The 26,906-nt window shown below is 40.9% G+C and overlaps 1 protein-coding gene across 1 annotated transcript in view; it reads right to left on the reverse strand.

Moving 5' to 3' along the window:
* Positions 1-26,906, reverse strand: part of GNAQ (G protein subunit alpha q) — a 176,037-nt gene that overhangs the window by 86,748 nt on the left and 62,383 nt on the right. Inside the window, exon 2 of the mRNA XM_034647080.1 lies at positions 11,288-11,442. Within this exon, the coding sequence (XP_034502971.1) occupies positions 11,288-11,442 (155 nt within the window). The remainder of the gene's footprint in view (positions 1-11,287; positions 11,443-26,906) is intronic.

The raw sequence follows: 26,906 nt of genomic DNA on the forward strand, positions 1-26,906 counted from the left end.
ATGGCTCAGTTGGTTAAGCCAGCCAACTCTCAGTTTCCACTCAGGTCATGATCTCGGGGTCCTGGGATCTAGCCCTACGTTGGGCTCTCTGCTCAGAGGGGGAGTCCACTTGTCTCCCTCTTCTTCTCCCCCTGCTCCCTCCCTCCCTCTCTCTCTCAAGTAAATAAACAAATCTTTAAAAAAATTGAAGAGGAAAAAACCCCATCACCTATGACTGGGAGGGTAATTGAATAAACCAAGAATAGCACAGAAATTCGCAATAGAGTGTGTTTTTTTCTAAATGAAAGAAACATGAATAAAATTTAGAGATGACTCAGCAGGTAAACTATATCACATTACAGCTGTGGTTTAAAAAAAAAATGTAGTAAGTTATAGGCATACAACCTCAGCAATTACACCAAAAGGGGGAAAGTACCTGTGGGTGGTAAGTGAAAAAAGAAATCTCTGACGTTTGGTATAAATCCAACCAAACACAGTAAGATAAATGAAGAGCGCCTTGGAGTAGCTAACAGCAGCATGCTATGGGGCGGTGGCGGGGGTACGTGTGGCATTCCTCAACTCCTGCGGAAGGGCCTCCTGTTGAGAGGCTGGATTTATGACAGATCTGCAGCTCAAGTCAGATACTGAAATGAAGTTCTGGCACAGAAAATGACTCTGGGTAGAATTTTCACATTTTTAATTATTGAAAAGAAGGTTAGAAAAACTAGGTCGGCTTCATTAAAAATCCTAAGAAGACCTCGTTGTAAGAGGCACAGTCTCGGGGGAGTTGAAAGCTAGATCATGCCGTGAGATCGGACTTGGCACTGTCAAAAGGAGCGGAAGCTAAGGAGAAACCAGAAACACATGGTTCCTGTACAGGTACCACGTGACCACAAGGATTCAAAGGCAAAAAGTAAAAGGAATTATCAAAGTAAATATTAAAAGAAGAAGAAGAAGAAGAAAAACAAAAAACTGGAGGGAAGTAACCACTCTGCAAAACCACCATTCTGAGGGGAGAGTCAGGGACAGCTTTTGGTGCCAAGAGCCATCCAAGTCCCTCCCTCATCTGGCAGATCCTGTTGCTGAGAGGAGCCTGGCTGGTAATCTGGTTAGGCTGGGTAGCTGCACAGGATTACTCATTACGCAAACACTTCCATCCCCCGAAGAGCATGCTGTGGAGTGGAGGGCCAGCCAACTTTCCTCCTTCCTTTTTAACACCTGGCACAACCATGATCAGAGCTCAAGGAAACACACCATGTATTACAGGGATTTGGGTCCTAAGACATTATTTGTTTTCAATACAAAATTCCAGGTTTAAAACAAAGATCACCCAGCGGTCGCAAGTAGGTGCCGCTCTCACGGTTTGTGATGACGACGCACGAGAGAATATTCTGTGGGACAAAAGAGAAGTCTAAGGAATCCTGCATTTCAATGATCCTTTGCCAAAGAACTTAGACCAACACCAGAAAAGCAGATTTGTAAAAGTAAATTAAGCATCTCATAAAAAGATCCCACCACTGCATTTGTTAGATAGTTTCAGGTTCTCAGGTTCTTACATATGGATAGTTGATCTGAACGTTTCATAGAAAGGGACCACCAGTGTCAAATGGGGAATGGGCCAGGCAACGGAGTGTCTGCGAGACAGACACGAGAGCCAGGGCCAGGCTTGGGTCCCGGAGACAGATTCTCAAGTCTGTTGCTCAAATAAATAAACTGACCTTGTAATTAAAAACAAAAGCAAAACGAGAAAACAGAGAGACAGAGAGGAACAGAGAGAGAAAAAGGAAGGAAGAGGCCTTTTTCAATTTCCTGGTTTGGCTTTGTGCTTTGTTAATTTATTTGTCTTTTATAGGCTAACTTTCAAAGCTGCTGACTAAATCTGATACAATTTTTATACTTCTGAAACATACCAAGAAACATCAAGAAACTGCTTTTTATCCCTGCCAGTCTGTCCTGAAATGTAATGGCAGAGCTTAATTTAGTTAATTTACACAAATTTATTGAAAATCGGTTATATGTTAAAGCTGATGCACTGTGTGTGTTGCAGAGAAGGGGGTGGGCACAGAGAGCTGGTACAAAATACTTAAAATATATATATTCTGTGCCTTGAGGGACATCAGGCTACCTGGGAAACAAAGATAGCACAGATGAATCAATTAAGAAATAATTAAGTGCCAAATTGTGAGCTGCTAACTATGAATGCAATAAGAAAAGAGAGATGATTATGAACTCTAGTCACTAGAGAATAGTGTGGAGAAGTGGGGGATGAGTTACGCCGTGCAGATGAAATGGGATCTGAATAGGCAGAAAGGAAGAGAGAAGATGGAAAGAAATTAGGAAAGACACCAAATTCACTTACTTTCTTATTACTCATTCATTCATCCAATTACATTCTCTGAAAGTCTATGCTGAGCGCTAGGCACTGTGCAGACACCGAGTGGGAACCATAAAATAAGGGAAAAAAGATGTGAGTCCTGTCCTCCAGGAGCTTGTACTTCAGCGATGGAAATGAACGTGCTATAAAAAACTACACTATAACGCAGACATGATGCGGGTCATCGGAAAGGCTCCAGTAATTACAGCCAAGAGTGAGCCATGAGCAAAAGGCTGCTGATTAAAGCAGGTGTCTCAATGTCATGTCCCCTGAACTTGGGTATTGGTTCTGCAGGATGAGCCCTTTCATTCTGACAAGGATGATCTAGTCTGAGGAGCTTCTAAACTACCTGAACTAATTATAGATCAAAATTCAGTTCATTACTTTAAATCAAGATGCCATAGTGATAATGAAGAAACACATCAGGGTCAGCCCATCAGAGTCAAAAGACTGCTTGGCAGGCAGGGAGTGGAAAGAGAGGAACCCAAATAACCCTAAGGATTATATGTGGATAGCAAGGTTCCTGGGCTCACTTGTGACTGGAGGTAGGGTTGTCTTCCGGTCACGTACAAGTTCTGTTAGGCCCCTTACAAAATCCTCTCAGTCCTACTCTTGGCTCCAGTGATGGTTCAACCCTATTACACTCTCCTTTACCAGCTGCATCATGCACTACAATGGGGCAAAAGGCAGGACGTGTAAGACACGATCCTTGCTCTCAGAGCCAACTCAAGCCAATGAGCACTTCTGGTCATCTATACCACCTTTAGTGCTAGACATACATTGTTTGCATGGCATTTACAGGTACTGCCATAGAATGTGAGATTGAGTTCTCTGGTGCTTGTTTCCTATCAAACATTTTTGTGCAAAGCAATACTCATGGAGTCCTGCTGAAGGCATACAGGCCATCCATTCTCTGAGTACTCTGAATTTCGGCTTTGGGTAACTCAGAGCACTGGGGTCCTGAGGTAAGTTCTATCCGAATGCAAGTGGAAGCAGAATACCAGTTGCCTTTAAACATGCAGGCTTCTTTTATATGAGCGATTTGCCCTTTTTGGTGGTGGTGGGTGGGGGAATCAGTAAATATCCTAGGCTTTGTGGGCCATTCGGTCTCTGTTGCAACTATTCGACTCTGCCACTGGGTGCAAAATCAGCCACAGGCAATACATAAACAAGTAAGCATGGCTGTGCTCCAATAAAACTTTATTTATAAAAACAGGCAGCAGGCAGAATTGGACCTGTGGGTTTGCCAATCCCTGTTCCATAGTAACAACACCCCTGGTCTCGACAGGGGACAATGCCATCCTGGGTAGACCAACCTACGGAAGTCACAGGTGCTCTGCCAAAATGTGAGCTGGCAGCAAACTGACAACGTGAAGGGTGTCACCCACAGGCACTATGCCCTTCAGGCAGACTGACTGAATGGCAGACAGGTGCCCATTCCCTACGACATCTCAGTAATGAACGTTAGTGTTTTAAAGCGCAACTAAGTCCTATCTTAGCATCTCTAAAGCGCCAAGCATTCTGAAAAAGGATTAATAAAAACCTGCATCTTAGGATCATCAGAGTTCACTGTGGAAGACAAATACAGGGTTTTTTGTTTGTTTTGTTTGTTTTATTCTTGCAAAAGGTTATTAGGAGATACGGCTCATTAGATAACAAAACAGAACAAAAATAGAAGTAAATATGTCACTCAAGAGAAAAAAATGACACTCTATCGTCACTCTTTAAAAAAACAAACACATTCAAGATCAATGCCCTCTTCCAAGCCGAAGACAGCATTTTTCGTAATTTAACCACGTAGAGAATAATCTTTGTTCATTCCATTTTCAGGTAAATTTCAGGGTGCCAGATTTTCACTCGACTGCATAGGATAATGGTTTCTTCAATAAAGACAGTCTACTGTAATAGATCACAGGATTTCAGAGTTTAAAAGAGAATTTAGAGATTATAGATCACACACCAGAGTCTGAGGCAAGTGAGATTTACTCAGTGAAAGGCCCAGAGGTGTTGAGTGACAGAGGGGATTCCATCAAAGCCTAGACCTTGACTCAAAGTGTTCTCTTGACAAGACAACGGTCTTATCTGCCTCCAAAAGTCTGCACTAGGCTTACATTTCCTTTTTTATCATCAGATAAAGAGTAAAGTCAGGACGGTTGTGAGAGTCAGAGGAAACACTAGATATCCAATATTTGGCTCAACAAGTAGGGAACTTTTAGCAAGGTACCTCTTCAAGAAGAATTCGGCCCTAGATCAGGTGCATAGGCTAAATCTACCTCTGAAATCCCTTTTGCATTTCAAATTCAACATTCAAATTCCTTGTGCATTTTTAAATTAAATTAAAAATTTAAGCATGAGGCTAAAAGTGAACTCCAATGTTGACTCAGGCCCAAAAGCCAACTTATATATGTATTTTGGATTTATGGGCCATGGAACATATGGAAATTTCAAGAAGGTGTCTGATCTGAACTCCTTGGAGGGAATTTCAGGCAAGTGAGATTAGGGATTATTCGGTTTCTTAAGGTGAACACAGATAGAATTCTTTGCCAAAAGCCTGCAGTGTGAGGACTTTTCTCACTATGTGCCCGTGTGATTGAGATTTGTGTTCTCTGGCTAATGTCGGGGAGCTTTTGGTACTGTAGGCAGTGAACTCATCTGACCTGATGTTTCAGCGTATTAAAGCAGGTGGTGGACCCCAGAGGGGGGGGGGGGAAGGAAACCTACAGCCATCTGTTCATTGTGCTCTTTACCTAAAGAGATTCTGAGCCCTCAGCTTTTTATCAGTAACAAAAAAGTTAACAAAGGAATCTATAAGATTCTCCAGCATCTTAGTGTGCTTTTTATTCTTTAAATACATAAAACTGGAAGAATATACCAAATTAAAGCCAAATGCAAACTTATCCCAAACTGCTTCTCCATTGCCTGGACTTCTCCCATCTCCTTGTTTCTGTGTTGCCTATCCTGTGAGCCATCTGATTTTTTATTATGATCAGTGAGTTGGCTAATCGAAGCAGAAAAAGGGAAGCTCAAGTGATTTTGTTGTATCCTTCTTACTGGCTCTAGTTTGACTCCAGCAAAAAGTTAACGGATAGAGTATGGTGGAAACGGTTGAGACTGTAGGTTAAATAAAGAAATAATAATTCTGAATTATCTGTGACTTAGAACATCTTCCATGGTGTATGAAGAATTGACGTGTTGTTAAACAGGGCAGACTTTCTGGATTATAATCAAAACCCCGCTGGGTTTGTTCTCCAGTAATTCTATATAATTTTCCCTCTTGCCCTTATACACAGGGGAAGGACCTATAGGCAACATTTATAAAGATTAATGAATAATTTGCATCTTTCCTGGTAAGTGATTTATCTAGTCATTGATATTTATCTGTTCGTCTACTATCTATTTATTTAACTACGGTCAATTTTCTATCTATGTCTCACCCATACATCCATCCTCTATGAGCTGTATTTCACAGCGATGAAAAGTTTGGGCTCTAGAGACAGAAATCTGATTTCAACCCCTACTCCTATCACTTACTAACTGTTTGACTTTAAACAAGTTACTCGGGGCGCCTGGGTAGCGCAGTCATTAAGCGTCTGCCTTCGGCTCAGGGCACCGTGATCTGGCGTTCTGGGATCGAGTCCCACATCGGGCTCCTCCACTGGGAGCCTGCTTCTTCCTCTCCCACTCCCCTGCTGTGTTCCCTCTCTCGCTGGCTGCCTCTCTGTCACATAAATAAATAAAATCTTTAAAAAAAATAAAATAAAATAAAAAATAAACAAGTTACTCAACCTGAGAACTGGCTTCCTCTACCGTTTCACGGGGATGAGAGGAACCATCTACCACTTTAGGTACGTTTGAGGATTAAATGAAATAATGCATGTAGATGAGTTAAGTATAGAATCTAACACAAACACGTGTTCAGCAAACAGGAGCTACAATGATAAAAGAACTTACCAGAACCCAGACCTTCAAAAACAGCAGGAAAAAAAAAACAAAAACAAAACCAAAAACAAACCTTGAATGCTTTCAGCTCTGAAACTTCATAGTTCATCTAGAATGACACCTACATCATGGTCAGTGAAATCATGGAAATTACCCATCTATTATTTCAGGGAACAATCATTCATGAAGGTCAAACATGAGCAGTCCCTGTCAGGCTTTGAGAAGAGAGACACTTTAGTAAAGACTGTCAGACGCTAGACCTCTGAACATGGTCTCGAAGGATGAAGAGAAGCTCAGCAGATAGAAAAGAAGAGAGATGTGCTTGGCCTCTGCTCTCAGCATTCCTGGCAAGTGGCTGGCACTGATTCTTGCCATCAGCAGGGTACTGGAGAGAACAGTGATGATGTTGCAAGCTCCAAGCAGAGGTGCATGACAGGCCCCACTTCTCACCCCGCTAGAGATGACCTACGTATGTGTCCCCTGAATCTCAACTGAAGAACCACGAGTAGAGACAGGACCCAGAGAAGTTGGTCCAGAGTTCAGAAAGAGTTCTGTAAGGTGATGATCGTATAAGAAATCAGATCCAGAATATCAATGAAGTATTATTGATTTTAATTATAAAGATAGGACAACACAGAAGACCTACAGGAAGTAAAGGAGGGAGACAAAATGTTAAAGATACACTAGTGGGACGCACACAAAAATGTCAGGAAAGAGGTAACAACTATTCTGAATACAGAGAAAAGAATGACTCTGAGTTATGTGTATTTCAGTTTCTCTGTGAAAATGAAGTCAGTACTGGGACTCAGTGGTGCTCAAGATGAGGGGCCCACATCCTCCTCGGTGCTCTTTCTGCAGTCCCCAGAGCGGGCTGGGGTGACACGAGACAGAGACACACACATGGAGTACAGCAGCAGGGGGTTGAATCCAACACACCATAGGTCCTATCCTTGTGCTGGGAGGGTTTTCCTAGCTAAGGAAAAGGAAAAGTGTCCTGGACTAACTGGGGAAGAATAAGGTGTCTCTAATACTCAGTGAGTATTAGATTAAAAGTGGGATTAAAAGCGGGCCAGCCAGGCTGCTGGGCAGTGGGCTATAAAGAGTGCTAGAACATATTAGGAAGAAACCAGAACATGGGGCCAGCTAACTCAGGTTTCCACATACAACTCCTCACATAACTGATAGCAATGTATTGGTTCTACTGCCCCCTTGAAGCAAACAGTCTTCTATAGAAAAACAAAGGGGGGGAAACCCCAAACAAAATACAAAACACCTCCCTATGTCTCATGCAACTAAAGTGACCAAAAGTTCCTGCTTAGCCAGGATTCCCAGCTTATACCTTTTATTCCAGCCTCATTATTAATAGCAACCCCTTCCTTCTCAAAATATCCTGGTTCGAAGGATAAATTCTATGGTCACCATCTATTTCGCCTACACAAGTTACTGTAACAAAAAGGTTGAAACATATGCCTTTTAGCAGAAAATTTATTGAAGGGTAATCAAATAGCACCAGCTGAGGAAAAAACCTTCTATTTCACTGAAGAATACCAATGTGGACTGGCTGATAAAAGTAGAGAAATCACTCTTTTGTAAACCCTAAGGGAATTATTAAATCACACAAGACATCAAATACAAGTAAAACCATTAAGTGAAGAGTTGATGGGGAACCAGAGATCACCCAGTGACAAAGTAACACCACGCAGATTGCTTTGGTGGCAGGAGGAAAAATAAAACTTCATAATGGAGGGCGTCAGTGCCCCAAATCTGTGGTGAGCCTTACCTTCACCAATGATAAGTAAACAACATCAATTCAAGTGCATTCTCCTCACATTTAACTTGAATCTAATTGAGTCTTTAAATATAATTTCCAGTTTATAGTAAATTCAGGAGACAAAGAAGCAAGTTTATTCATACTATATAAAGCCGCAATCAGGCTAATCTCTTCAACAGGACAATGAAATGCAAACAGGACTCTACTCCATTACAAGAGCCTAAGAGATGTAAAAACCAGAGGAGGGGAGGAAACCAAAGCAATGTGCAGTCTTAAAACCAACCAACTCTAAAGGACGTTTTGGAAGAATATGGGACATGTGAACGTGAATGAGTATAATGATAAAAAGGACTGATGATTAATTTTAGATGTAATATGGTATTATTTATTATGAAGAGAAACATCCTATTTTTTTTTCAAGAGTGGACACTGAAATGTGGGTATATAAGAATACTAATGCTACGTGAAATAAGTCAAGCAGAGAAAGACAATTATCATATGATTTCTCTCATCTATGGAACATAAGAACTAGGAAGATCGGTAGGGGAAGAAAGGGATAAAGAAGGGGGGGTAATCAGAAGGGGGAATGAAGCATGAGAGACTATGGACTCTGAGAAACAAACTGAGGGCTTCAGAGGGGAGGGGGGTGGGGGAATGGGACAGGCTGGTGATGGGTAGTAAGGAGGGCACGTATTGCATGGTGCACTGGGTGTTATACGCAACTAATGAATCATCGAACTTTACGTCGGAAACCGGGGACGTACTGTATGGTGACTAACATAATATAATAAAAAAAATTTAAAAAAAAGAATACGTAATAATTTACTTTCTTACTTCTGCACACAAATATGGTTAAAAAAGAGTTAGGTGTATGTGCATACACATAAACCCACATACATATAGTTCAGAAAATCAACTTTTCCATATCCCCATTTGGGGAAAGTGAAACTGTTTAAAGAATAATCATTTGAAGGGGTTTAGATGAGACTCTCCCAGGTGCCCCCACATCTCAGTCTGGCTCCAGCATCAGGGATGTGCCCAAAGGCATGGTTCTATGATAGACACAGCCTATACAACAGAATTCTAAGATGGCGGCTTTCCCAGAATCACAGTGCTAACAGGGGTCTGAACAAATGGTCTTGAAGAGCTCTTTCCCTAAAGTAGTAGATGTTGCAATGCCCTATTTTTATACTAACTCCTGGGCACCTGTCTAGAAACCCACAAATCTCAACTGAGGAATGTCACCAGATATGCCTTGTCTCAAGAACACAGCACAACAGCTCATACAGGTGTCCTTGGGGCAAACAGGAACCTCTCCCAGGGTCCATCCTCACAGCAGGAGGCAAAATCATTTCCTAAGTGGGTACCCTGACCCTGGTAAGCATGTAATTATTAGACACTGGTGCTCTGAGGCCCCAATAGCAAGACCTGTCTATAGGGAGAAAAATCACAGGTGACAGGTAAAGAACAGAACAGGTGAGGAAGGGGGAAGAGACAGGATTTATGATAGAAGCTGAAAGAGAGAGGTTAGATATGATGAGAGATTGGAGGATTTATTAGTAAATATAACGTGATAATGGAGGATTTATTGCTTAGTAAGGGTGAAGACAGGCATCCCAGTAGTACAGTGAGAAGTGCAAAGGAGGAACAGGAGAACCCCAGAGAAGGACAGATGAGGGTGGAGGGGGAAGCAAGCAGATAGGAGGAGACATACTGAGCAGGAACAGGGAACAAGAGATAAAACACAACAGCACCACGGGGAGATAGATGAAATCTGAAATGGCAAAGCAAACATAAGGACAGAGGGGGCAGGAAAAAAGAGAAAGACAGCTGGTCAAAGGTTGAGGGGGCAGAATTTGGAAGAGACAAGAGCTGACTGCATCTCTCATGTCTGCACTCACAGAAACTTATACAGTAGGGGCTCCAGAGGGAGGGATGAGGGCTGAAGGCAGGCAGGCAGGCAGAGAGCAGAAGAGAAGGAATGGCAGGGCAGGTGTGGAAGAAGGAAAGAGAAAGTCAGGAATGAGGAAAGTGTACCTTCCACAGGCATACCAGGGGACTCATACTACTTAAAATACGACAGGCACAGTAATCATGAGCCTTCTACGGCACATTCCAGAATTATGGAATTCAAATTTCCCATAAGAATGCAAGAACTGTTTTGACCAGGCAACATTTCTGTGGCTACTCTGCATCATAACTTATCTTACACAAATGCCTAGAGCGAGAGTAAGGACGTGATCTACTTTATTGAGAAAACAGAACTGAAAAGCTCTTGGATCTTCCAGGCACTATGAGTGATGCCAGTCAGCCTAGGGGGTTCCTTATTTTCCCCACGGCCCTGCTCTCATCCAGCAGGTCACTGCATCATACAGACCGGCCTGAGGCTGCTGATAAGTTTCCACCCATTCTTCTCTCCACCCAAAACCAACACAAGAGGCAAATGCTGGGCTAACGTAATTAATGTAGACAGAAATCTGGCTAAATACTACAAAAAGTCCGTTTTTCAGGCGCCTGATTATCTAGATTGCTGACTGCATTGATTACATTAATCCAATGATTGCCAGATCTTCACTTTCTTTCTGTTAGGGGAGATTTAATCTAGAGAACTAACAAATCTCTCTAGGATGCAAATCTCTCCCAGGACACATGATTTTGATCGACAGCTCACAGAATAATTTTGGAATGCATGCAAAATTAAGACTCACACGCAATTTTCACGCAAAGGCAAACCTATCCATCAACATAATAGTGGCTCCCAGAAAGCAGTCAAGGTTCTCTGTCTGGAAACTGGAAACTGGGAAGTCTGATGTGTTTTAGAAGCCATAATCAAGCGCATTTGTTTGGAAGTTTTAATGTGTGTGGGTGCTCTCCAGTACATGACAAAAAGATCAGAAAATTGTATGAAAAATTATTATTACAGGATTTCAAATCACAATGGAATATGTGCTTGAGAACTGCTGGTTTGCAGTCTGGTGGAAGAGACGGGCTGGTAATTTCAGATTCCTCGAGTCTTTGGTCTGTTTTTTTGAACAGAAAACAGTAAAAGAAATACTCTCCCTGACTCATGATGCCAGTCCCTCGGAATATAGTCTACATGTATGAGGCTGGCATGAGTTTAATAGCTATACTCCTTCCTAGCTGGAGTGTGAGGCAGATAGTTATCAGTGCAGAGCAGACGAAACTAGAGAAAGATTCAAAGGGCCTCCTGGACGAATACTCACTATTTGGTAGAGTCAGACAACTGATACTCTCGTCGTCTATCGTAGCATTCCTGGATTCCAGGATCATTCCATAAACTCTTTATTGCATCTACGTACGGATTCTCAAAAGCAGACACCTTCTCCACGTCAACTTCTCGAACTAACTGTGCATGAGCCTGTTAAAAACAAAAACAGCAGTTTTAAAAATCTCTCCCCTTTCTGTCACTGAAAGCTGCCTGATTCGCATGTTATACTGCGCACCATTGAGTTCTTCCTTCATATGCTTTTTTCAAACTGGTTTATCAGAAAGTCTTGCTGCTGCTGTTTTTTTTTCCTTAGAGAGAATCCTGTCCCAAATCTTTCCCTGTACAGTAAACCCTGAGGTTACCGAAAGTTGGTTAGAGGAAGATAGTGTTCAGTTCCATCAGAACAGTGAGGATGTCATGCTACACATATGATCATTTCTGGTATTATCAGAATCCTAAACCAAATTAGTAAGAGAAAAAGGACAGGAATAATTATTCCCCCTATGTTTACAGTTTATTATAATCAAATACATAATATACCCAGCCCTTGAGTGTTTACGGCTTGGCAGAAACTTAATCAGACTCCTCAACTAGCTGGATTTAGTTTCTATCATTCCTTTTCAGGAGAGGGTATAAAACCCCTAGAAGAACAATTAATATTATGATGTGAAACACAGTAACAATTCCCCCCTCCATTTCAATACACCCTGACTTCCAAGTATTTATTTCATATCTGCCTTATCGACATTATCAGATTGAGAATTTCATTAGATTTTTTTAATGAGGAAAAAGGACTTTGTTATTTTCATCACACAACATTTAGCAGGAAAGAAGTAAGGAGATTTAAAAAAATTTTTCAAGAAGATTAAAATCAAAATGTTGTATGGTCAACCCCTGATATTAACCAAATTGTACCACTGCCTAAAATCCCAGTCAAAATAGGTTTCAAGGATGTAATAAATTACATCCATCCATAACCTGTGACTACATATAGTACATTAATATACATATGTGAACTATACATACACATAAATATGCAAATAAATACAACTACCTTGGAAATTGGAGATTATATACACACACACACACACACACACACACACACACACACACACACACACTCTTACATGCAGAACTACAAATTTTCAAACTAGGTTAGTGGATGGCTATCACGATCACATGATGACCTAATTATTCATTTCAAAGCGTTTTACGCAGATGGAATTTTAAGAAATTTAAATTTTAAAATAAGTTTAATCCATGTTAGACCCTGTCTGGTTCCCAAACTTCACCTTCCTTCTCTTCCAAGTGGGAAGGGCCCCATATCATTAGACTAATCTTGACTTAAATAAGGTTTTAAGAAGCCCAACATGATGAGACTGAACAAATCACCTTTCTTGTTAGTTCTGTTCTGACCTTGCAGATCTAGGAAGTGAGAAATTCTAGCTATGCTCTGGACCCCTATCTTGGAAAAGGGATCTCTGTAATTGCTTTCCGTACCTAATCCCTGCCCAGGAAAGCTGTCTTGTTATCCCAGTAGCAAACTTGCCAGCCTGGAGTTCTGTTTGAGTCCCACTGCAGGTGAGCCTGCCTTACCCAACCAAGGTCCTGCCTAGCAGGTATATGTCTCATACCTCTGCAGGTATACCTAATGTTAAGTTTCAACCCCTGCTTTTCTTCCCTTGCTCACTGGGATAGGACAATGATCACATCCTCGGCATAATCCTAAATGTGAGTCCCTATGGCTACGTCTTTATTACAGGGTTCTCTAGAAGAGTCTGTGGATCTTGGGAAGCAGGTGGGTACAGAAGCAGGGATCTACAGTATGCTTTCCTGCTGGGTATACTCTAAAGACAAGGTTTTGAATCTGACTCTACTTCTTCTTATCACCGTGGGTAAATTGCTTACTCTTTCCAAATATTATTTCTGGTGAGGAACATACTTCCTCACCTGCCCCAGGTTGCTTTGTATTGTGTTACAGTACTATAGCTCGATGATTCTCAAAAGGTAGCATTACACGGGAATTTGAGAGAAATGTAAATCCTCTGATCCTCAAACCTTGTGCATCAGAAACTCTGCAAGCAAGGCTCAGCAATCTGTTTTAAGATTTGATGCAAGCAGAAGTTTGAGAACCAATGCAAACTACAAAGCACACAGATGCTAGTTGTTCTGATCATAATTAATTGCCTCGCGGGCCAAGAATTATGAGAAGCTAAAGAGAAGAGGCTCACACAGGCAACAATCATTCCAAAGCAGATGTCCTAAGGGCCAGAAAGCCACAGAAACGACTAACATGGGCTGGATACAGGCAATAGGGAGTAATGGGGACTGTGGCACACTGACAAATATATTCCCCAATTAAAGACCACAGCTGTTGCTTAGCTCCAACCAATCGTTGCCACTGGCAAGGTAGGTCCATTGTTGCCAGATCTTCCAGTTTTTCAAGGAAGCCAAAACAACCCTAGGTTTTTCTGTGAATTATCCCTAATTTTATATCTTGGCAACCCTATAAAAGATAAATAAGACATATCTGTGCCTGAGCTAAATCAGAGGCCATCCATGTGCTTTCCTGATAAGCTTGACCAACACCGCTATCCTGCACAACGGGAATGTGGGAGCTGGCTACTGGCGAGCACATGCTAAGGAGTAGATAATGTTCAGTACTTTTCCACAATAATATTTAGACCAAAGATTATACGATCCACAGGAAGAAACGGTTGGGACCTCACTCTGAATAGGGTAAGAGCGACACGGTAACATAGCTTAGTATAGGTAATATTTCTACAGTGCATTTGCTACTTACTACCCTGGGCCAGTCATCTCATTTGGAAGGAGTCCTGTTTCTGTGTCTAGAGAAGTTGGTTTCTGCCAGAGAAAAAGCTTCAACATACCAAACACTTTTCATTATTATGATTAAATGTTTACTGGACCCCAATGAAATGCTAGGTAATACAGCAGTTAGAGAACTAGACAGCGTTCCTGCAGGGGGTGGGGGAAACAGTTCATATAGATGGCAACCAAACAAAGCACGGGATTATGTGCTCCAGGATTAGGAACAGGAGGGAATATTTGCATTTCCATCCTTAATTTCAGTTGACTGTAAGGGCATTTAAATAAAGACAACGTTCTCAACAGGGTATAGTTGTAACTTTCCACCAAGAGCCTGATGCTGTAAAGTGAGACTACTTTCTATTGCCAGAAAACTCCTGTAATTTCCTCTCCTGGTCTCTCTCTGCTTGCTTTTACTTACAATGGGAATGCCTTCCCTCTTCCTTTCTGTATCTCCTTACCTCCTTTGCTCCAGAGCTGTATCATACGCCACCTCTCACAGGAAGTTATTCCTAACAATTCCCCTCCCAAAAAAAGTTATCTTTGCATCCTTTGCACCATGGAACTTCTATATTTTGCTTATGTTATAGTTACGTCTTGATTTATCCCCCTTCTAGACTATACAGTGAGGAAGGGGCCGTAGACTCTAATTTCTTTAGGGGTCCATATAACAAATACTTGCCTAATTTAACTGCACTTAAAAAGTACAAAGAAACACCATGGTCCTACAAGTCAAAGTCAGTTTCTCAAAGAAATCTTCCACCCATTACTGCTCTCATATAACTACACAATCCTTAGCAGCACTTATCGGAGTAAGTGGTACACACCTACGTGTGTGATACCCGTTAGTGTCTTCCTCCACATTCACAGTACAAGTTCCAAGACAGGCTCAACACTGCTTGGGGCCCAGCAGAGTGCCTGACACTTGAGAGAGGCTCAATAAATATTTCTTGGATGAAGGATGCAAGGAAGGAAGAGTAGAAATTGTTCTAACCTTGCAACCAGGACATCTAACTTCTAGTCCTGGCTTTACCCGTGACACTAATTGGCCATGATTTTTACTTAAGAGAAAGCACATTGCTTTTTTATTTATTTATTTATTTATTTATTTATTTATTTATTTATTTATTTATTTTTTAAAGATTTTATTTATTTATTTGACAGAGATTGAGACAGCCAGTGAGAGAGGGAATACAAGCAGGGGGAGTGGGAGAGGAAGAAGCAGGCTCATAGCAGAGGAGCCTGATGTGGGGCTCGATCCCATAACGCCGGGATCACGCCCTGAGCTGAAGGCATACGCTTAACCGCGGTGCCACCCAGGCGCCCCGGCACATTGCTTTTTTAGAACTTCATTTTCCTTGTCTATAAGATGATGCGATTAGACCCAATCACTTAAGGACTTATCTAGCCATAAGCAGGATGATTGTAAACAGAGTAAATGCATCTACAATGCATAGAGCACCAAGGAGCATGTCATACCATTTACTGAAACAAGAACTATTTCCAACCAGCACCTGACAAAACAGGCAGATATTAGTAAATCTGTACATGAGTAATGCTACATGGGGACTGAAAAAGTAGAATTCGGTACAGACACAGGAGATCAGAAGGATTCAGCTGGCAGGTGGAGGTGAAGATGCATGATGCTTCTAGAGAGGAGGAGTAGATGAACCAAGGCTTGGTGGACAAAATAAACATGGCACTTTCTGTTAACTGTGGAAAAACCAGTCCAGTGAGGAAGTTTCATGCTGACTCTTAATTCAAATTAACCTCCATAGGGAAAGTGGCAATACTAGTCTCAGCTATGAACCCTAACTCAGAAGGCAACAGCCACCATCTTGGAAAGAACATCACTCTCAGAAAAACACAGGTCATCGCTTGGCTTTCACCCAGGACAGAACTTCTAAGTCACTTATACTGCCTCTCAGGCTTCATTGTTTAATTCCATCCTTGCTGTTTTGGAAAATGACATCCAAATATAATCAACTGTAATTTGCATTTATGTAAGAACATTCTCTGAAGTTCCGTAAGTTATTTAAAAGTATGACAGCATTTTACAAAATACACTTAGAATTTTAAAATTGCCTCTATAAATGTCCCCAATGAAAAGTAAATCCTCTCAATTTTTTTGTAAAAAGTATTCTGTATGTGGAAAGAATATACTTTTATATGTGAGAGTAGAAACTTTGTTTTCTTCTATTTGTCCAAATGTCCAATGTGAATAATAGTGAAAATCACAGGGGCGCCTGGGTGGCACAGCGGTTAAGCTTCTGCCTTTGGCTCAGGGCGTGATCCCGGCGTTATGGGATCGAGCCCCATATCAGGCTCCTCTGCTATGAGCCTGCCTCTTCCTCTCCCACTCCCCCTGCTTGTGTTCTGTTTCTCGCTGGCTGTCTCTCTCTCTGTCGAATAAATAAATAAAATCTTTAAAAAAAAAATAGTGAAAATCACAAGTAATTATGCAAAATTAAGTAATTAGTAATGAAAAAAGCCTAACTCTGAAGAAAAGGAAAATATTCATTTTTTTTTAAGATTTTATTTATTTACCTGACAGAGAGAGAGAGCAAGAGCACAAAGCAGGGGGAACAGCAGAGGGAGAGGGAGAAGCAGGCTCCCCAGTAAGTGGGGAGCCAACCCGGGCCTTGATCCTAGGACCCTTGGATTATGACCTGAGTTACATAAGGCAGATGCTTAACCGACTGAGCCAGCCAGGCGCCCCAAGAATTCATTTCTGATAATATAAATAACAATTACAGCTGACTGTTTTGAACACTGTACATAGAAAAGCAAAACAGGTATGAGTTAATTAAATAAACAGAATGTAAAGCACAGTTCTATTTCATTTTAAGTCACAGCTGAACACACTGCATGGAAATACTTAATGATGAATGCTCACTTTCAGAATTCTTAGCAGGCTGGAGGCAAGCCTTAGAGGAACACTGTGAAGACCAAGCAGCTACTCTCAGCAACTCTGGCAGAATTTGAGCGAAAGACCACATGGAAACCACAAGATGTGCCAATGTGGTAATGCCTTGTTTTCACGATCCAGTGGCCATAAAATTCAGGTAAATCTTGGACGTGTTGATATTTCCATGGTCACTTCAGCAAATGGGGAGGAACTGAGTCCCCACCATGGTGGGTCTTACCCTGCCCACAAAAGGCCAAGCCTTCTGATGAAATAAAAAGGATCTTATAATCACTTTGGAAGGGTTTTTAAAAACTCATTAACAGCTTGGGGTGGCTTTGGCTGGAATGTCACACCTATTCTGGTTCCTATAACCCCGAAGGAGAAAACCAAATGGTGACTTCCACATTTGTGGGAGCTCTCAGACACAAACATTCAGCAGCTCATTAGGGGCTGCTCTGTTTGAAAGGGTGCCCGACACACACAGAGGCCCTCTGAATTGAAGTCTCAACCACTGTGGGAATCTGTTTTAATTCTGAACCAAGGCTCACATCCTCTCATTCTTGTTTTTCCTTGGTGCCTTTTCCATTTTCACATTTGATTCTTAAAAAAACAAAACAACAAAACAAACAAAACCACTGCAAACTCCCAAATAAACTGGGGGGGGGGTCCGAAGCTTTCTGTTTTATTTCCTTCTCAAGTACAGAGTAAAATAAGGGACTCTCGGATGGGATTGCTGTGTTGTAAGCCCACCTTCACCCAGCGCGAACAAAGGGGACCTTGGGCAAGCTACTTAACATTTCTAACCCTCTAGTTCCCAGTGTGTCAACTGAGGGTAGAAATAGCACTGACCTTAGGGGGTTAAAGGACAGAATGCACAAAAAACTCAAAGGCAGAGCCTAACACCTAATGCTACCAGTTACTGAAAAAGCAAATTTTAAAATTGCCTTTATAAATGTCCCCAAAGAAAAGTAAATCCTCTCAATTTTCAATTTCAAAAAAACAGCACAGAGATCATAAACCATGGTGCACCTACCTACCAGCTTCTGCAACATTGGGCAAGTCACCCAAGCCTTAATTTGCTCACATGTGAAATAACATTCTGCAGGTCACACTGGATATTGGATCTCTGAGTCCTCAAACTGGCAACACCCCTCAGCATAAAATTTCCTACAGAAAACGTGGATGGGGGCCGTCATTTCTTAGACCACTTCGCCTTCTCTGACTTCATCCCAGCTTCAGTAGCTGACCTTCATTAAGGTGCATTAGACACAGGGTGACAGTTGTTGTTGATACATCTTTTTATGACCATTACTGCATAAATGACAAAGAACAGCAATGTCACGCTGAGCTCCTGCCGGCTGGCTTCACGTGGCAAAGTGACTCACTCCCACAGAAGAGCCTCTCCATACTTAGGATTCAACTCATGGCTCAGCAAAATTACAAATTACTACATGACACAGGCTTCTGAAGCCCCTGTAGAGATTATAAATCTTGTGTGTGGAATCCTTCAGAGCTAGGAATCTACAGATTCCCCTTTGCTAAAGTGCCCATGTCCCTCTTCACCCCGTTATTGTATGGAGACCACTGAACCTTCGCTGGGAAATCCAGAGAACCGGAGGCGGAGGAGGGAAAACGAGAACGACAGCTTCAGAACAAGCCAGGCTTCTTTCTTCACTCTCACACACCAGCCCTGTGTCTTTAGGCAGGTCACTCACACCTCCTGAATCTCAACCACCCCACCTGGGAGATGGGGAAAGAATTCACGGAAGGACTGGTAAGAAAAGTAAAATGCACGAAACAAGCATTATAATCACTATGAAATACTGCAGCCTCTCCAAATTACCATTAATAAATATTAATTATTTCAACAAATATTTACCTGTCATGTGTCAGGCAATGCACTTGACACCAATAAAACAGAGAATTTATGTGAAATAAAATGTTCTAAATAACAAAATATTACATAAGTTTATTAACTCTCACATACTACTCTGCTTTCATTAAGACTATACAAACTAATTTATTATCCATTATTAAGCTTGTTCTTCTATCATTAGATTTTTATTTTAAGTCTCCATTATGGTGTTCACCAAGGCAATAAAAGACTATGAGGCATACTGCCTTTCCCAAAACACATTTGCTGGAAATATATCTCTCTCTGGTTTTGTTTCACTACCGGCTATATCTGCTTATTCTAAAATAGAGAGAAAATTCCTTCTTGGTGGAGGAAATCTCCTTAATTATTTTTTTTTAAGATTTTATTTATTTTTTTGACACAAAGAGTACAAGCAGGGGGAGAAGCAGACATAAGGAGAGGGAGAAACAGGCTCCCCTTGGGATCGTGACCTGAGCCAAAGGCAGACGCTTAACCAACTGAGCCACTCAGGCTCCCCTTTAATTGTTTAAAATATTCTTTTTCTTGGGTCGCCTGGATGACATAGTCAGTTGAGCATCTGACTCTTGGTTTTGACTCAGGTCATGATCTCAGGGTTTGCGATCAAGCCTTGAGTCAGGCTCCATGCCCAAGGGGGGGGTCTGCTTGAGATTCTCTCTCCTTCTCCCTCTGTCCCTACTGCTCATGCTCTCTTTCAGGTCAATATACAGGTTTTTTTTTTTTTTTTTTTAATTAAAATAAAAAAATACTCTTTTTCTTTTAAAGGACTCTTTCTTGGCTCTATCACCAAAAATGCCATGTAAATATTCTTGTGTTTAGTTCTCTGCTTATCATTTTCCTTTTTCGTGTCTGTCTGCCATGTCATGATTAATCAGTATCAATGACACTGTAGGTCAGATGCTTGATGCAGCATGATATAATATATATGAAGTAACTCCAAAGAGTATGTTGACTAATTACATGGTTCCATTACAAAGAATCTTGCTCTCAGCTCTGTAAAATCTTGGGACGTGATATAAAAATCGTGCACAGCTAAAATGCTACTTCATGATTACGATGATAGTGTCACGGTAATAAATGTGTGTGCATATCCATACACACCTTATGACTACTACAAAAAACCACCATATTTTCCAAGAGTTTATACAAAGTCACAGCGATAAAGAAGAAATTAGAAAGGGAGATTCTTTTAAAGATATGCATATTTATCAAAATAACGAGGTATGCCTGTAAGGCTGCTTTCAAAGAATATCTAAGGAGCAGTAGTTACTCTGATTTTAATGGCTGTTTATTTGAAAAATGCGTTCTGAGATCAAAGTCACATGACTGTGGACAATGAGGGTTATAAAAAGTTAAACAGGTGTCTATACTACAGAACTCAGAACCGCTGATAAGGTAATGGTGCGGAGGCCTGGGAGGCTCAGTCAGTTAAGCAGCTGCCTTTGGCTCAGGTCGCAATCCCAGGGTCTTGGGATCAAGTCCCGCATCAGGCTCCCTGCTCAGTGGGGAGCCTGCTTCACCCTCTGCCTCTGCGGCTCCCCCTGCATGTGCTCTCTCTCTCAAATAAATTTTTAAAAATCTTAAAAAAAATTTAAAAAAAGTAATGGTGCTCAGAATCCATGAGCACCGGCTAGGCTTGCAGATACTACTGTCCTTCCCAAACCTGCTTGACCACGGTAGCTTCTTCCCCCTCAGGTCAGGTGATAGGACTGGCGTTCTCATGGATCACATTCTGAGAAACTGGGTAGAGACTGAGACTTCCAACAAACAGACGGGGCTTGGTTTTATACAAACAAAACAACCAATGGGCTGATTCTCCCCTATTCTGGAATAATAGGTAAATGCCTGCTTTAGAGATTCACATCATCTTCATTTTTGAGATCACATTATGCCTGTGGCTCATTTCCTGATATTATGTCTCAGAAGAAACCTAATCATTTTAGCCCTCTGCAATGCCTGTGCTCCTACAATCTTATTAACCAGAGGACTACGCTGCTGCAGGGCTGGGATTTTATTTTGTTTCACAACAGGAGGAACAGATAAAGAAGATTCCCCTGCCTGGCTTGGTAGACTTTGGAACAACGCTGAAAAAAACTGAAAGAACAAGCTCCTTAACGAAGCATTCCCAGATGCTCCCAGCAATTTCAGAATCCTGCCCAGCTGGTGTGATCTCCCCCTTGGACATCCTCTGTGAAACCTGCCCTCTGCAGCTTCAGAACGTGTGATCAGGAGAACCGAAATGCTCACAGTCCCGGGATCTTGTAGAAGGAAGGGAACCTTTTAGAACACTTGTTTCAATACCCCTTTAACTCAGCAAGAAACCGTTCCAATAGTAAGAAGGTAAAAAGAAACCACAGCAACACTGCCTACTTGCCCAGTGAAAGAAAGTAATGACACATTTAGAACCTGAGTAGGAAGAACGGAACGAAAGTAAGAGAAGCCACATCTCATTGGGTACTTTGGGGGGAGGGGTTAAATATTAAGTTATATAATTTGTCACCTTGAGTTAAGAACCCAAGTTTCAGGAAGATTATGGATAAGAATCAACTGTAAAAAGCTACTTGGAGAAACTGGTAACTTTCTAGTGAGAATATGATAGTTTATAGTCTACACTGACACTTCCGAGTATGAAAATAATTAATGTTATACAGCTTTGCAATATTTATTGACTACAAATCAGTTTTCCTATATTGGTATTATCAAAATGTTTTCAAATACAAAATTCTTTCTAAAAAATAAAATCTTTATGTATCCATGTAGATCAAAGTAAAAGAAAATGAGCAGAACGATTTTTCTGGTACATTCATGCATTTTAGTCATGTTCTTAGCCATATCTGTTCTAACATCATGTCCCTGACATTTTTCAGAAGATTATATTTTTCAATATGGATACATTATATAACACAGTATTTCATAAAATTGCCTGCAACATTTTCCGAAATTGCACTAGCTGTTTTAGGTTACTAAATTTGAAATTGTTACTATTTTCAAATTGGGTCCTTCTTTATAGACCTTAATTTTTTTTTTTTTAGACCTTAATATTTTAAATTCAAAAATATTCTCCCTTTTGGGGGCCAAAACAGCTGGTAAGTCCAGAACAAATTCTGCTACACAGAAGGTACTCTTAATTCTATTATTTTTCAACTGCAAATATGTAAATATTTCAGTTCAAACATTTCCATAGAACTATCTTTTTGTATTAGTGTAGAATATTATTCTATCACAAATACTTCAGTAGACAAAACTCATTATTGGTAGATTATCACAGCTTGTTTGGGCACAAATATGACTTATTTATGAGTCATAACTAATTCCATGCACATTCTCTCCATAGGCTTCTCAGTTTAATAAATGTTTTACTATTACATTGTGTTCCATCAGAAACTATATTCATATCCTATCACTAAATACTTTCACTGTCAACAATTTTTAAAGAAGCAAAAGCATTTACCATATTATTCAAAACAATGATAGATGTTTCACCTCATAAGAACGAACTTCCAAAAGCTTCACCTTGATTCCCTGAATTAAAGTGGGGGTGGGGGGAATCAAACCATGATTGTTTGCAAAGATTTTCTTCTGCTAAGGGAGTTCACAGATTCATAGCTACTGCTTCATTTTTTTCTGCACATACGTAAGAAAAATTGGAATAAAAAATGAGCTAAATTAACATGGATCACTTGATCTAAGTGAAAAGCCATGCTTCACAGAGTACTATAAAATGCATTTTCTGTAACTGCCCATGCTAAAATGTTATTTTGGGTATAATATTCTGAACATAACAGTTGATTTTGGAAGTAGGTGCTGATACTTTCTCAGCAGATCTGTGTCTTTTGAATTTTGTGTGGTTGCCGGTATCATTACGGCAAACATGGTGGATGCTAAATTTTAACAAACGATTTGGTACAAGTTACATAATATTGCTAACTTTCTTGAGAAACAAAAATTCAATATTTAACTTTTTGTTAAACATATGCTTTCGGGTTTTTTTTTTTTAAAGCTTATTATGGCTAAAAAGATTTATTGCGAAATAAAAGCATTATCCAACAATAAAACAAATAGTTAACAGATTTCCACCAAATAATAAATAAAACCACTGAAGCAAATGCTCTCAGACCATCGCGGCAAGACAGCCTGACCTTGACTTTCCATATACTTCAATTTTATCTAACATAATTTCCCACTGGCACTACTCACTGAAGGTCTGGCATCTCAGTGAACCTCACAGCTGAAAGACCAGCACACAGCATGACTAGCTAATAGCAACCAACAGATGGTAAAGGCGAAAGCACCACATCCCTAACACCCTACTGACTGGGAAGAGTTGGCTGTCCCTACTCACTCTTACCCAAGCCTACTCCACACTACCACTGGGTGCCCATGTGCTGTCTTTGAAAGGGAGATGCAGTGACACTGCATCTGGAAGGATTTGGAAAAAGCTGGAACATCTTTCGGATTTAACCAAGTGTTGAAGTGAGAAGTCTGTTCAACTGCATGAAGAGAATCTGGGAATACAAAGTAAAAATCTATCAAATCCACCCTGGTTCATTTTAATAAAAAGAATGCTTCATTTAAAAAATGAGGAACTGGAACAAATACTAAACTGGTGAGATGCTGGGGCAACATGTGTAACCTGCAAGTATCGCAAGCAAACTGGGACTCTGCATCAGCCTAACTATGGTGAAGACGGAGGCTGGGGGAGTCAAGAAGACTAAAAGTAGTTGATGAACTGCAGACCTCCTTCTCCAGCACAATTGTTTTTAAAGGGGCCAACATTAAAAATCAAGAACCTTCCATTAAACAAACAAGCACATCTCTTACCTCTCTTGATACACGGGAGGAGATGGAACAACACTGAGTCCATATTCCAAGAGAACAAGAGGCTATAGCCAGGTAGGCTCCCATCTATCCCTCACTACTGTCAGTGATAATAGGAGAGAGCATAATTCTTTATGGAAGTGAAGAATATTTTATCTCCCATAATGCCCAAATTAATTATGTTGTGACGAAGACTAGAACCTGGCCATCTTCCCATTACCTGGGTGGCCCCAAAGTATTAGGACGTCATGCCCACTCCTCACCCCTGCAGAGCTTCTGTGATGCTCCTTTTCTGTGTATGATAAGGAGGCTTGTGTCCTCTGCATAAGAGGAAGCAAGAATTACACTGAACCCAGCTCCCACCAGTGAGCATTTACTGTTTCCTCAATACGATCCATTAAAAATGTTGTGCACCTGGGCTCTTCCAATGTTTTCCCCTTACCAGCCTTTTTAACGTATTCTCTAGAGCTGTGGCTACACTGAACTTTGAAGGCTCTTGTTATGAGCTCCAATCCATGCAGGTCTAACGGAGGGGACCCGGGCATGCATTGGGAAGGGAACGGTACCACGTGGTTGGGGTTATTAGGAGCTGTCATGACTATCTCAAGGTGTAATGCACAGTGGCCAAGAGCCTGTGGCTTTGGAGGCAAACAGTGAGTTTCTCCCATGCTCCCACTGACTTGCTGTAGGGCCTCTCCAAGGCTTCATTTCCTTATCCCTAAAGTGGGGTTGTCATGAGGTCAACACAGCACTGTTACAAAGCTTACATGTAATACTATTCATAAAACAGCAAAGTAACACTCACACATGAATGGCTCAGTGAACAGAAGCAACCTTTCGTTTGTACTTCAGGTATGATCCAATGGAATGATGGAATATCCTCAACCTAGTCTTTTTTTTTTTTTTAATTCAGTGAACCAAGTCTTTTGGAGGTTTTAAATTTTGAGACTCTGTTCCAAAAATTTCAAAATAACTTCTGTGGTTCCTATCAACATGCTATATAGCATTATCAGTTTTATATCTTAAGGACATGCTGTTTCACACTCTTACTTAAATTATGGATTATATACAATAATTATACTGACCACTGGGGATTATTATACAGTTACAATTGTTTTTCTAACTAAAGCATGTTGCCTTTAGTTAACATATAAGAAAAAAAATTTTTTTCTCCACAGGAAGCCCAAAACTTATTATACTGCATTCACCTCAACGTGAATCTTCAAAACATGCGAAGAACACAACCTGACAAAAACCTTTTCTAAGACACCCAAAGAGATGTGCATGAAGATTTTACCAAACATTATATATCCAGATGTACTCTCCCCGTTAAATTCTGAGAAGCTTCCCATGAAAAGCTAAAGAGGTTGGTGATGGGGCATGGGTCATGAAATAAAACCAGATCAAATCCATCTTACTATAACTCAAAAGGCCTTTGCAATTTGCATTGCTTTCTCAGGAAGATAAAAATGCATATTGCTTCTTTTTTGTGTTCTTAGCTATATATCTATTTTTGAAAAGCTCTCATGTAATTTCTAAGTTTAGGACCTACTTCCTTTTTACGGTGCCGTCTGGGCTGCAGTCCGTCTCTGATAACATTTGGATCCTAACTCCAAGGAATCTATATAGAATGACTCTCCGAAGGAAGATAACATTCCCCTAACCTCTTCTGTGCCTGTGGACAGTACAAGATGACCACTCTCTTCCCATCTACAGCTTCTAGGGGTACCATCCACACAGATTTTTAAATATTTTTAAAATTCCCGGGGATGCCTGGGTGGCTTAGTGGGTTAAGCGTCTGCCTTCAGCTCAAGTCACGATCCCAGGGTCCTGGGATCAAGTCCCGCATGGGGCTCCTTGCTCAGCGGGGAGTTTGCTTCTCCTTCTGCCCCTCTCCCTGCTCATGCTCACTCTCTCTCTCTGACAAATAAATAAATAAAATCTTAAAATAAAATATTTTAAAATTCCCTTTACTTGTGGTAGGAAAAAACAACCTTTCTAGAGTTTCAACATCTTTGATTAAAATGATCTCTTGCTAGGAAAAGGAGTTAAAGGAAGACATTCATTTCTTTTAGCCTAAGGCAGAGCACTGTGGGAAGAGAAAACAAAAAGAAGAGGCGGTAGGAGTTGGTGGTGGAATAAGGTTATAAACAGTGGTACACCTACAGACAGAAACTTCGAAATCGTTTATCTGGGTTAATGACCACATTACTTATCTTTTTATTTTCCACTCATTAATATCAGATTTAAGAAGGACGGATTATATAGAGATAAAAAAAATTCGGTAGGAAGGGAAATCTTCAAGCAATATATTCAAAATTTCAAACAGAAACACAACCTGGGTGAAACAACACAGCACTGGAGTCTTACGTTTAGGAAGGAAATCATTAGTCACCGGGAGCAGCAGCCCTTAATTAAGAAGCTAACATACAGATCTGGTGAAAGAAAGGATGTGTGGTGGGCCCTCGGTCTTCCAAGAATCCAATCCATCTTCTCATTTCTTTCCTAATGACTACCTTCTCGGGGCATTTAGAGACTTCGTAAGACACTCGGGGCACTGAGCTGCATACTTGCCCAGCACTGCTTTTTAACTGTTCCGTGTTTGTGCACAGAGAATTTCCAACAATGCTGTAAATTACCTGAGGGCAGGAACTGTCTATTCTTTCTTACGTTTTAGCATGATGCTAGGGCTACTTAATATGTATTTCTACAATGGAACTGAACTGTCTTCATTCTGATATATTTGTCCAGAAGGACAAACTGACAAGACCGAGCATAAGAAGAAATAATGACCAGTACTGCGCAGAGGAAGCAGTCCTGCCAATGTTGGGAGGTCTGACTGGGGCTTCTGGTATGATCTTGGACTATTCTCTTAACCTTGACCTCTGTGGCTGAACTATTGGATGAGAGATGAGTAGAGATGCCTTGCCCTTAGGATTACACATTCAGACCTAACCTGGGCTGAAATTAAAATACTTACCCAGTTGTATGACCTGGGCACTGATCAAACAGAACAAAGCAGGGCTCTGAACTTTCCTTACCATGTCTCACAACAATCTTTTAGTTGATGGACCACAAAGGGGCCACAAGTGTCCCAGGGTAGGACCAGGGATGCTGGGGTCACTCAAAGAACTGGGGGCAACAGCTGTAACGTAAGGGAAAAGA

This window comes from Ailuropoda melanoleuca, chromosome 17, assembly GCF_002007445.2.
Source record: "Ailuropoda melanoleuca isolate Jingjing chromosome 17, ASM200744v2, whole genome shotgun sequence".
In the NCBI taxonomy this organism is placed as follows: Eukaryota; Metazoa; Chordata; class Mammalia; order Carnivora; family Ursidae; genus Ailuropoda; species Ailuropoda melanoleuca.